This window comes from Nomascus leucogenys, chromosome 12, assembly GCF_006542625.1.
Source record: "Nomascus leucogenys isolate Asia chromosome 12, Asia_NLE_v1, whole genome shotgun sequence".
NCBI lineage: Eukaryota > Metazoa > Chordata > Mammalia > Primates > Hylobatidae > Nomascus > Nomascus leucogenys.
The window spans coordinates 74,573,760-74,586,805 of NC_044392.1; the positions used below are offsets into that span (position 1 = coordinate 74,573,760).

Here is a 13,046-nt window from a genome sequence, read left to right on the forward strand (position 1 = left end):
TGAGGTAGCATTTTTCACCAATTAAATTTCTAAAACTGTAATGTTCATACCCAATATGCAAAGATTACATGAAATTGGAGATTTCACATAATACCAAATTTAGTATAAACTGGCTTAAGTATAGCAATATGCTCCAAGAGTCTTAAAAACTCTGAAATTTAAAATTATTTACCCCACTTCTGGCAATCTAAAGACAAAAATCCACAAAAGGAAACACTTATAATATAGGAAGAGATCTGTCACATTATAAAAAATTTTGAAAGAAATCTAAAATGTTAAACAATGGTATTCTCTCTAAATGAAATATTATTTGGTTACCTGAATAGCAAAATGGCAAAATACACATAGGCTAAATTTTAAAAGGCTCAAAAAACTACACTGCAATCACACCTAATAAATAGTTCAGGTTTAGAACTGCAGGAGAATTTTTCTACATTTCTTCTACAATGTGGTTACTCCACTTTTTAAACCTTTTTTAATTGTAAGGGGAAAAAAAACACCCCTATCTTCTCATTAGATTATCTCCTTTTCAAAATGGACATTTAAAATAAAATTAAATTAAAAATTTAAAATAACTAGTTTTCTTCCAGCCTCCCTTCACTCCCCTACTACCAGAAAAAGCATCATCACCTTCATGCTATTCTCCCTGTCTGATGGTTCCTCAGCAACCTGGCCTGCTGGGATTGACCATCTTAGAACCTCCCCTCTCCCCAGGTCTGAACCCAGCCCTCCACACCCACACCAACAGGCAGGGAGTCATTCACCTTAGTATCCTCAACTCTAGGAACAAGGCCTGTTACATGAAAATACCTCAAAAAAAATTTGTTAGATAAATTCATATTTACCCAATTGTACCTATTGCCTGCTTTAAACAATTGTTTATCGCTCATCTGTCCCACATTTTAAGCTAGGCATTGTTTTAATGTATATTTTATTTTTTTTTATTCCCTAGAGCCTACCATAGTGCTAGGCAGGGCTCATAGTAGCTAAACAAAGATTTACTGAATTAATGAATACCTGACTACAGATCTCACAAATTCATTTGGTTTAAACAGAATATTCCCTTAAAATAACATCCATGGAGAGAAATATACTCATACCTTCCAGTGAATTATACTAAGCAATAATCAGATTAACAACCATACGAGTGTTGTTACTGAGCCAAGGAAGTATTTAAGTGAAAAATATGGTGGACAAGAGGAAGATGGGCAGACAGAAAGAGGGGAAGTAGCTGTCCAATCTTCAGGGAGGTAGCCTAAAGGGTCTACACACAAAAGTGAGTGATAGAAGTAGGAGACTGGGTCAGAAAATTTTGTGGAAGGCCACATAGCTTCCCTGCCAGGGCCACCAGACATTCCTAAGTGCATACAATGTCAGACACTGCACCAATGACACCTTTATATAAATGACCTCCTTCAGTCCTCACCGCAAGTAAAATAGGGTATTATTATGCCTATTTTAAAGATGAAAAAAAACAGGAGTTTGGATAAGTTAACTTGCTCAGGGCATACAACTAACAATTAGATTCAAAGCCCAGTGAGCCTGTGGCTATGTTAAAGTCATTGCTCACAACCACTAAGCCAAATGGAGAATGGCTTCTTTGCAATTAGTCACAGACTTAGGAGTAGAGTATAACTACTTAGGTCTTAAGTGTAGTCTACAAAATAAATAGCCAACACAGACATGGTTAGACAGTCTAAAAACCTCAGGCTTGTTATCCCCAATTCAGACATGACATCTGGTTCAGGCTAGTCTCAGTTAATCCACAACGTAGACCTCTAATTTAGCAATGCAAAGACTTAACAAGTGGGTAAGGAAAGTATACAATGTGGCTACCATCTCTGTTTAAGCATCCTCCACATAACAGAAAAAAAATTACTCTGACAGTTGTATGGCAACTAAATTAATGGGAGGCAAGAATATAAAAAGGAGACAACATATAAAGCTGTGGTCATAATCCAGGTGAACAATGACAGTGGCTTGGGCTAGGTGACAGCAACAGAAATGGAAAGATACATTCTGATTCAATATGTTTTAGAGGTAGAGCTGACCAAACTTACGAATAAGTAGAATGTGGGATGAGCGAACAAAAGAAATCAAAATGACTACTCTTTTGATTTAGCAAGTCACTGATAGTAGTCCACTTACTAAAAAGGGAATGACTTGGGAAATAAATACATTTAGGGAGAGAAGGAATAAAAACTTCTGTTTTGTCACAATAAATTTGAGGTATCATTTAGATGTATAATATGGAGTTATCAAACAGGCAGTTGGATATTTGATCCTTACAATAATCCTGTGAAGTAGACAAGGAAACTCAGGTATTATCCAAATTTTACAAATGAGAAAACTAAGGCTTTGAGAAAAAGGTTTGTCTTAGTACAAAATACTTTTATTAGTCAGTCAATGCCCCTTAACAGAGGGCTGATTCCACATTTTAAGAACAGGAACACCTTCACTGTTAAAGACTTCTGTTTGATAAAATATACCTACCTACCTAGCTTGCCTCATATAAGTTACATAGCTGCTCCGAAGGTAAAGGTCTTTTGTATCCAGAGAAGATGCCCCCAGAAAATGGACACTTATCCAACTAGCAACATTTAATATATGTAAAACTTAACTGAGATATATGTATAATGGATATTATTGACTATCTTCTTACAAGACTGTCAACAAGTAAATACATACAGACAATACGAAGAAAGGCATAAAATTCTCTTTAAGGATCCACTGCAAATTTTTAATTCCATTTGTATTAAGGGTTTGTGTCAAAAAGCCTTCTGGGGAATACAGTTCCAAAATTAGAAAAACCAACTGGGACATGACCAGTTCAAGAATAATCACTTCATACTGCTTCTCAAGACTGTAACTAGTGTGTAAGACAAGCTCATGCTGTACTCAGCACTTCTTTCACCATGCTAGGACTGCTTTTTCCCCTTTTGGTTGCTTTAAAGTGGTGGAAACTTCTGCATTAGAAGACATATTTTGTCACAGAGTATTTTGTCACAAGCTCAAGGCTATTATAATCCTTTCAAAGTTCTAGAGGCACCCTGCTGAAATGAAAAACCACACTAAACAAAACAGGAAGAATAGGTGTTAAAAAGGAAAGAAGAGGTTGGGTGTGGTGTCTCACATCTGTAATCCCAGCACTTTGGGAGGCTAGAGCAGGGGGATCACTTGAGGCCAGGAGTCCTGAAGCCAGGCTGGGCAACAAAGCAAGGCACTGTCTCTACAAAAATAAAATGAAATTAGCTGGCTGTGGTGGTACACACCTGCAGTCCCACCTTCTAGGGAGGGCTGAGGCAGGAGGATCGCTTGAGCACAGGAGTCTGAGGATACACTGGTCTACGATCGCACCACTGCACTGCAGCCTGGGGGACAGAGCAAGACTCAGTCTCAATAAATAAATAAATAAATAAATAAATAAGGAAAGAAGAGAGAGAAGATGCAAGGGAGGGAAAAAGGGGTAAAGAAATGAGAAGAGTAGGGCAAACCTGAGGTCCCCAGAATGGCAGGCACAGGTTTGGTGGCTGGAGAGGTTGAGGTGGATGCACTGCTATATTTTTTTTTTGCCGGGGGGAGACGGGACAGAGTCTCGCTGGGTAGCCAGGCTGGAGTGCAGTGGCGTGATCTTGGCTCACTGCAACCTCCCCATCCTGGGTTCAAGCAATTCTCCTGCCTCAGCCTCCCGAGTAGCTGGGACTACAGGCTCACATCACCAAGCCCAGCTAATTTTTGTATTTTTAGTAGAGACATGTTGGTCAGGATGGTCTCCATCTCTTGACCTCGTGATCCGCCTGCCTCAGCCTCCCAAAGTGCTGGGATTACAGTAGTGTGCCACCGCTTGATTGATATTGACCACTTGATCCATATTTTGATCAAGGTTATGAAGCCCCTGGTGTGCAGGAAGCGGCTGCAGTGCTGGTGGAGGAGGAAACTCGCAGATAACCAACCTAGTATGAACTACCTGAGATACCTGACAGTCCCGTATTATTCTGCTTTTGAAACTGACATAATGAGAAATGAATTTGAGAGACTGGCTGCTTGACAACCAACTGAATTGCTCACTAGGAAACAATATGAACTTCCAGCCCCTTCCTCTGGTCAAAAAAAATGGCATTACCGCATGGCAAGAATGTGTAAACAATTCTATGGCCTAGTTAGGGCATCAAGCAGTTAGAATTGAGAATCTGAAACTAATGTCACAGCATGGATGTAATGCCTGGAAAGTATACAATGAAAATCTAGTTCATATGATTGAATATGCACAGAAAGAACTTCAGAAGTTAAGAAAACATATTCAAGATTTAAACTGGCAGAGAAAGAACATGCAACTCACAGCTGGATCTAAATTGAGAGAAATGGAGTCAAATTGGATATCCGTGGTAAGAATTATGAGACTGAACGGACTATTTTTCAGCTAGAAAATGAAATCTATCAAATTAAACAGCAACATGGAGAGGCAAACAAAGAAAACATCCGGCAAGACTTCTGAAAAGACAATTTCGCGGGTAGAAAAGTTGGGCTCTCACAAAAAGCATCTGAACTTTTAATGAACTGTGAAGGACAACAGCAACTTCCCAAAACCACTGATGTTTAAATGTTTAGAAATCATAGACTGTGTGGGCTGCTGCGGTAATTCTATTTGTGTATCTCAACAGAAGTAAAATGTCTAGCTTGGTAGTAATTTTATAGCCATAAAAAAGAAAAACCTTTAGGCTTTCAAAATAAGTATGACTTTGGAATAATATTTGTCATAGAATTAATTTTGAGCCATGTGGGTCATGTTTTGTATCCAAGGATCTTTATTCAAAGTTTTCAACATGTACAGGAAGTTGGAAACTTTTGGTTTATTACCTTGTCTAATAAAGAGATAGTTCTAAACACATTCTTGATTACCAAATAAGACTTCAGAAACACAGTGACTATACAGAGTCATCGTTACCATCATCATCATAGATAACTGTTATATCAAGCTTAATATGTGCTGAACACTGTCCTGAACACTTTGGGTAGATAAACTAGACAAATATGAATAAAAATCATTTGGTCCTCACAAAAAAAAAAAAGAAAGAAAGACGTGAGAAGAGTGGCAAATGACCACTTCTTGATGGCAATCCTTTATGAGAAAGGATCCACAAATAACATGCTTACAAAGCATCACAAAACCCTGCAGGAAAAGCACATTTGTTTACAGGGCTTGAATCCAGAAATTAGTACAGTCTTTTCCCATATTTCAATCACAGTGTCAATCATCAATTTCAAATGAGTAGTCATTATCAATGTAAGGTAAAAAATATTCAGCTTACCAGAACTTCACTGAACCTTCATGCTAACTGCCAGCTTTTCATGTATTCACTTAAAATAAAAGCAATAGCCTGGCTGGCACTACAAATAATCTTAGTATCCTAAGAATTGAAAGGAAATGTAGGGGTCATTACATCCAACCCTCTCATTTTGTGGATAAGGAAACTAAATAAAGCTGAGAGAGATAAAGTGCATCATCACAGAGCCCTTCAAGATGAAAAACATGTTTTCTGACTCTTAGCCACTATTCCTTGTACTATACCATGCTATCTACAGAGCAAGAAAGAATGCTGCCACAAGGGGTAGGCCAAGGGTTTACTGCAGCTACATCAAGGGACAAAAGGTGGGCAGGGCTGAGCACCTCAGTGCTACAAGCAAGGCCCCAGCCCACAGCCTGGCTGACAGTCTGCCACTCTTCTCAGCCTGCACCCTACAACAGCTGACAGCTTTTCCAGCAATACTGCTGGGCTTTTCCCCCTAGAGCTTTTGGGTAGATGGGGCAGAGTTTGAGGTCTAGTAGCTAGCGCCCTCTTCCCTCAAGGTCCTTAGAATGAGGCCCTTGAAAAGTCACTCAGCAGGGTTGCTTCCATGGCTTCAGGGGAGCACGAGCCCTCCCCAAGGATGAGGGGAAATGATACCTCTCTGCTCCCTGCCTTTAAACCAGCATATTCCCAACCGGTATCACACATATCCCTGCAAGTATGTTTTAGCTCTGATGGTTTCTGCTTTCTAAGCTTTTGCCTAATCACAGCATATATAGAAAATTCCAGAATCACCACTCTAAAACTCCGTAGCATGGTCATGTGGAATTTATACTGACATGTTAGTGTCTGCAGAGAACAAAATTTCTAATTGAAATTAGTTTTGGAAAAGTCTCTTGTAGTTATTAGGGAAGCTATAATACATGGAGGATTTATATTCAGTTTGCCTACTGCAAACAATTGTATAAATGAATGGATTGATAAAAATAATAACAATCCTCCCCTGTGCAATCTAGGATTTCCTCTTCTCCCAAAAAACGAACACTTCAACAGTCTTTTAAAATCTTCCATAATATCATATTTCATGCATTTAAACATACACACATGCACACACACATATTTTTTTTCCTAGAAACGTCCTTGGTAGGTATTCTTTTTATTAAAACACCTATATAACTGTGGAATTCAAGCTACATATTGCAGTTCCAAGATTCTCTCATTAACTAGTAGAAAATAAAATCTAAAGAGTAAACATTCCACCACTGCTAGTCCATATTTCTCACTACAGATCAATTCCCAAACTGCTAATAATCTCCACCATCTCTCAATCCCACTGAAAAACTGGTCTGGATTTTCTTTGACAGTGTTGGCATTTCACTGGCCTGATTATAGAAAATAATCATGAAGAAGGTACTTACCGCATAGGCACCTATCAAAAATGCTGCATTTGCTCTTTTCCGTTGGTCAAAACAGGTGTAGTGCACTATTTTCTTTCTTGACAAACTGTATGACTAGAAAGAGGAGATAAAAAGAGTTCGTGTAACCATAGAGACAAAGTTAACATATACAGAAGGCAAACATCATCTCTTAACCTTCAAGATGTGCCACAACCCATAAAATTTAACAACATTCAACTTTAATTTCTATGGCATTTGAGGGTTGGAGAATTACTAGCTCAGATTTTGTACAGCCCAATCATAATGTAAGAATCAACAATATAATTAATATCTTTCTCTCCAAGAAAAGAAACTAATATGGTGGAAAATAATTAAATTACTGGCATCTCTATTAACAGGAAACATTTTTGGTGATTTATTCTAAATCTTCTACAGAAAGTCTCTTCACACTTTGTTACCCCCTACATGCCACTCCAACTCCCAGGAATGTTATCTATAGTTTTCATATAACACAATTTTTTTAAATGTCAACCAGTCTACTATGATCTCTAAAAAATCGTATTTTTAAAGACCAATATTAATATTTTCTTTCTGGGATGTTCTATAACAACCCCCTTTTAATATCCGAAAATACTTGGTCAATGGAAAAATACCATTAAAAAATTATATCAGCAAACATCTTAATACAACACATTACAATAGCCATCTATTAAATTCACGAATTCAGACAGTTATTAAGCACCTGTTATATGCCAGGCAATATGCTGCATGCTCAAGTATTTAACTAAGTTCAAAATAATCAACATGGTATGTTGTACACATGCTAAACATGAAAAGAAATGACAAAAAGATCTGGTAAAATGAAATCAAATTATTAATCAAATAAGTATAAGACAATGAGAACACAATGTAACTCAATGAAATCTGCTTGATTTCCTCACTTTTCAAAATTTATGTATTTTGACAATTGATTTTCTAAATATAGGCACGTAAATTGTCTTTAATGAGCTAGCAAAAAAAAACACAGGCACAAAAGTACATTTCAGTATTTGTCTATAAATTCACATTGACTATAAAAGCAGCTTTTTCTATCTTATACATTGACTACAACACACAGAAAATCCCTGCTTTTAGAAGCTCTTTAAAAAAGGTAAATAGAGCTCAACTATGTACTTTTCTTGATCCTGCTATTGTCTACAAAGAAAAAAAAAAACTCTTCCATCTCTGAAGCCCATTCTAAGATGAAACTGCAACACTCTGGCTTTACCATGTAACCACAGAAAGTGTATCCCTCCAATGAGCCAGGAAATCTTCATCACTCCAAGTCAGGCATTTCTTTTATAACCAAAAATCATATATATATACACACACACATATATATATATATACATATATATATATATGTATATATATATATATATATGTATATATATATTATATTTTTTATATATATATATATTTTTTTTTTTTTTTTTGAGACAGATTCTCACTTTGTCACCCAGGCTGGAGTGCAGTGGCACAACCTCGGCTCACTGCAACCTCCGCCTCCCAGGTTCAAGCCATTCTTCTGCCTCAGCCTCCCATGCAGCTGGGACTACAGGCACCCACCCCCACGCCCGGCTAATTTTTGTATTTTTAGTAGAGACGGTGTTTCACCATGTTGGCCAGCTGGTCTCGAACTCCTAGAATCATATTATCTGAAAATGGTCGTACCCTTTTATCTTTTATCTTTTTTTTTTTTTTTTTTGAGACAGGGTCTTGCTCTGTCACCTCACCCAGCACCCAGGCTGGAGTACAGTGGCATGATCTTGGCTCACTGCAGCCTTGACCTCCCAGCCTCAATCGATCCTCTCACCTCAGCCTCCTGAGTAGCTGGGACCACAGGCACATGCCACCATGCCTGGCTAATATTTGTATTTTTTGTAGAGGTGAGGTCTTACCACATTGCCCAGGCTGGTCTCGAACTCCTGGGCTTAAGCGATCCACCTGCCTTGGCCTCCCAAAGTGCTGAGATTACAGGCAGGAGCCACGACGCCCGGCCAGTAGTGCCTTTTTTATTAAACTTTTAAAAATTAGTATGTGAGGCCAGGTGTGGTGGCTCATGCCTGTAATTCCACACTTTGAGAGGCCAAAGTGGGAGAATCACTTAGGGCTGAGAATTTGAGACTAGCCCAGGCAACATAGTAAGACCTCATCTCTACAAAAAGACTGGATAGGAGTATCACTTAAGCCCAGGAGATGGAGGCTGCAGTGAGCCATGATCACACCACAGCAGTACAGCCTGGGCGACAGAACTAGAATTTGTCTCAAAAACAAACAAACAAAAATCAAACAAAAAAATTAGTATTTGACTCAAAGAAAGTATCTTATTGCCAACACCCTTATTTCCTGACAGGTTTATACAAATACTCCTATGAAATAAAGAGAGAACAAAGGCACAGCATTTAATTCAGCTCAGTTGAGTTGATGCATTGAAGTTACCTAGGGATGTAAAGGTTACAACCAATGGTGCTGACACTTGATTTCTTGCTTTCTCAATTTGGAACTACTGACTGCCTGAACATTTCCTTTTTCTGTTTTATTTCATTGTCTCATTGTCTGTTGGGTGGTTGGTTGGTTTTGCCACTTATTTGTTCTCCATCAATAAGTTATGTTTGATTTACCAAAAAGGAAATAAAGGCTCTTCAGACCTAAGCATCTCCTATCATCTCTGAATTGCAAATATCTAAATACTGCCTTACACGGGCCAGGCTCTCAATAAACATGAGTCAGACTGAGCATAGGGACTCGACGCTCTCATGGCTCCCAGCCTCTCCCTATTTATGTTTCCTAATTCCCTAAAATACCTGTGGGGAAGAAAATATCAACAGTCTATCTTCAAGTATGGATTATCATTTTTGATGCTCTTTTCTACTAAGAATTTAGGTTTTATGACAAACTACTGCTATTGTTTAATAATTGAAATTGTATTTATTTTACAAATCTACTTGCTGAAAGCGACAAGTCATAGTGCTGTTCTTTCATCACTGACGCTGATTTCTTCCTTGGGTTTTTTGGAGGGGGTTGGGGGGAGTAGAATCTTTTGTGTTTACTTGGTTTTGTTTTCTCTCTCTCTCATTCTAAAGTATATAGAATACAGAGACTTTTCCTGGAACATGAACCATAAAACTAAAGGACAGAACTCTGAGGAAGACTTTCTTTTCACTGTATAGCTATAAATACTCTTTAAGTAAATGTAATAAAAATTAACACTTTAAAGATTTTAAAAGAATGCTTAAACTTTATAAGCTTTCATAAATTACATCAGATAGAGAATGGTCTTCGCAAAATCTTCCTAGAACTTTATTTAAAAATATTTCCTATGAGAAACTCCCCACAGGAAGCAAACATAACTGACTTTTTTTTTTAGGAAAATGTTTCTGCCTGATTTTTAGGAAAATGTTTAAAGCTGCTAGCATTTACTTTGCTTAGATATTTTTGGAATTCAGTTTCCTCGGTTAAGTTTCAAAAGCACACCAGCCAAGAAATGATTTCCTGCTTAGCGAAGCTTTGCCAGTATCTCCGAGGTCAAATCACTGAGAGGTGAGTTCTCTCACTCGAGGAATCAAAACAAATTCAAAGTGAATGAGAGCAGAGAAAAATCTACTAATCTTAAAATTAGACCTTGTCCTAATTTCCTAATTAATCTCAAATTTGCTAATCTCAAAATTAGGTCTTGTGCTAATGTCCTTCCTTTTCACAACTGGGCCTCCCTCTTATGGTCATCCTGGCCCACAGTTTTATACCAGTGATGCTGTTCAACAGGAAAGATACTTTGGTATTGGAATAAAAATTTGAGGGATAACAAAATATTTTGTCAATTGTTTAGCTGATGTTTTATATGAGTGGGCTGATTTAAAAAAAAAAAAAAACTCTTTAATGTTTTTTCCTCTCAAATTTTAAGCATGTCCCCCACTTAAAAAATACTATTACATAATCAAAGCACCCTAGAAGAAGCAATACTAACACCCAGTGGAGACACGGATGACTGAAGTACCTTCTATGGAACATTAACTTCTCTTTTGAGATATTTCATGGAAGAACTTTACCATGCAGACAAAGTCACAGTTTGGAGGCAATAGGACAGGACTCTATGTATGAGCCCAGTCAATGTTTTCTCAGATTCTGCCCTAATATCAGGAGAATATCATGCCTCTAAATTGGACAGTGGCCTCTTCCTTACTCTGGTCTGTCTCCTCTGTAGCTGGGACCACAGGAAGGTGTCACCACGCCTGGCTAATTTTTGTATTTTTAGTAGAGATGGGGTTTCACTATGTTGGCTAGGCTGGTCTTGAACTCCTGACCTCAAGTGATCTGCTCACCCCAACCTCTCAAAGTGCAGGGATTACAAAGCAAATATGATGAGTGGGCCCTTCAAGGAGAACACGTGCAAGATTATGCCATAGCCACAGGCTTTCAATGAGCTACCTGCTCTATTACAGATTATTTTCTGCTTTACACAAGAAGCTCACAGGTTACAAAAACACTGTATGCCATAGCAAAGTGAAGTTTAAAATTGGCCAATTCCAATAAATACAGTGTAAATATAAAATAGAGAGGGTCACAGAAAGAACACTAAGACCTCTGGACTATTTGCCGGCTCTGTAGCAGCACAGCACATGACCCATTACAAATCATAATCTGCCGCCAGCCACTATCCACCTTATGTTTTAGATTTCCATCTTGAAACTGGAACAAATACCCTTCTTTTTTTTTTTTTTTAATACTATCTCACTCTGTCACCCAGGCTGGAATACAGTGGCATGATCTTGGCTCACTGCAACCTCCATTTCCCAGGTTCAAGCAATTCTCATGCCTCAGCCTCCTGAGTAGCTGGGACTACAGGCAGGTGTCACCACGCCTGGCTAATTTTTGTATTTTTAGTAGAGATGGGGTTTCACCATGCTGGCCAGGCTGGTCTTGAACTCCTGACCTCAAGTTATCTGCCCACCCCGACCTCTCAAAGTGCGGGGATTACAAAGCAAATACCCTTCTGAACTTTCTAAACTGAAGTGGACATAGCCAGCCCTCTATATTAACCGCAACAACAGCTCACATTTATTGCTCACTTATGACATTCCACCATTTTCCAAAGCAATAGGAATGGCACCAGAGGGGTCCAGTTTAATCAGACATATAATGTCTCCCAGACTAGGGGTCCTGGGCAAGGCTAAAATACAATGAGCATACTGTGTTTTACAAGGAGAACATAAGCCCAGAGCCAGAGAGGGCCTTTGATGAACATTTACACAGCAAGAGTAGTAAGCAGGATCAATCCAAAACTTTCTCACTGAGCCTGATAATTTGTGTAAATCTTAATTATGAGGCCATAACAAGTTTCATGCTTCAGAATTTAAATAATTCTCAGGTTGAATTGGTCAACAGTACTAAGACTTTTCAGAAATAACTAAATCTAACTCTAAACCACATTATATTATTATTGTATTATATTTCATTCTCTTAACAGATTGGTTCAGAATCACCTGCAGGGCTTATTAAAACACAGATTGCTGGGTCTCACCTCCAGAATTTCTGATTCAGCAGGGCCTGAGAATTTACATTTCTAACAGGTTTTCCAGTAATGCTGACACTGTTGGTCCAGACACCACACATTGAAATCCACTACTCTAAGATATGGCTAAATTTTGGAGAAGCACTACATAAACATGTAACTGGTCCCACCCCTGGGAATCTTTTATATGAAGCTAAAACACTGTCCATCTGGTCAAGTAGTCCCCAAAGAACTCTACATTCTCTTAAAAAGGAATTCTAAATCATGCAATAAGCCTTTTAAAAGCATTTTACAAAAAACACATTTCCCCAGATTCCTCAGCAAACCTTATTACAATTTGTAAATTCATGCATTCCAGGTGATAACACCTTAGGAACAAGTCCCTTTACTGATTCCGTAATTAAGCTGCCTTAAATGTCATTATTCCAGAAGTTCCAAATTCAGATGTTCTCAGGTGCCAAGAATCTGAAGTGGGGCAGCTGGTAATAAGAAAAGCATTCCCCATCCAAAGCGCAGTAAGCTCCAACCTACTGCTCTCGTGAGGGAATCTGGGTTCAGAACAGTCAGATATTGCAATATTTAAAAGAAGCCAAAATTGAAGCTTTCATAAACTGCAGATGTTGACTATGAATTAAAATTTTTTAAACAGTGTTTATGCTCAAGAAAACATGTCTGTGGACAGAATGCAGGCCACAGGTGACCAATTTGCTAAATCTGGGTGCCAGGACACTGTGGCTGAAGAAGGTTCTATGGGTTCCATCAGCATGAATTGAGCAGCTGTTGTGTGTCAAACACTTTGCTGAGCAATGC

The 13,046-nt window shown here is 38.3% G+C and overlaps 1 protein-coding gene and 1 pseudogene across 3 annotated transcripts in view; one reads left to right on the forward strand and one right to left on the reverse strand.

Moving 5' to 3' along the window:
• CDC14A (cell division cycle 14A) overlaps nucleotides 1–13,046 on the reverse strand; it is a 169,235-nt gene that overhangs the window by 124,205 nt on the left and 31,984 nt on the right. For all 3 annotated transcript variants that reach the window (XM_003260116.3, XM_003260117.3, XM_012500327.1), the window contains exon 4: nucleotides 6,707–6,799. In XM_003260116.3, the coding sequence (XP_003260164.1) occupies nucleotides 6,707–6,799 (93 nt within the window). The remainder of the gene's footprint in view (nucleotides 1–6,706; nucleotides 6,800–13,046) is intronic.
• Nucleotides 3,509–4,495, forward strand: LOC100583903 (annotated as a pseudogene).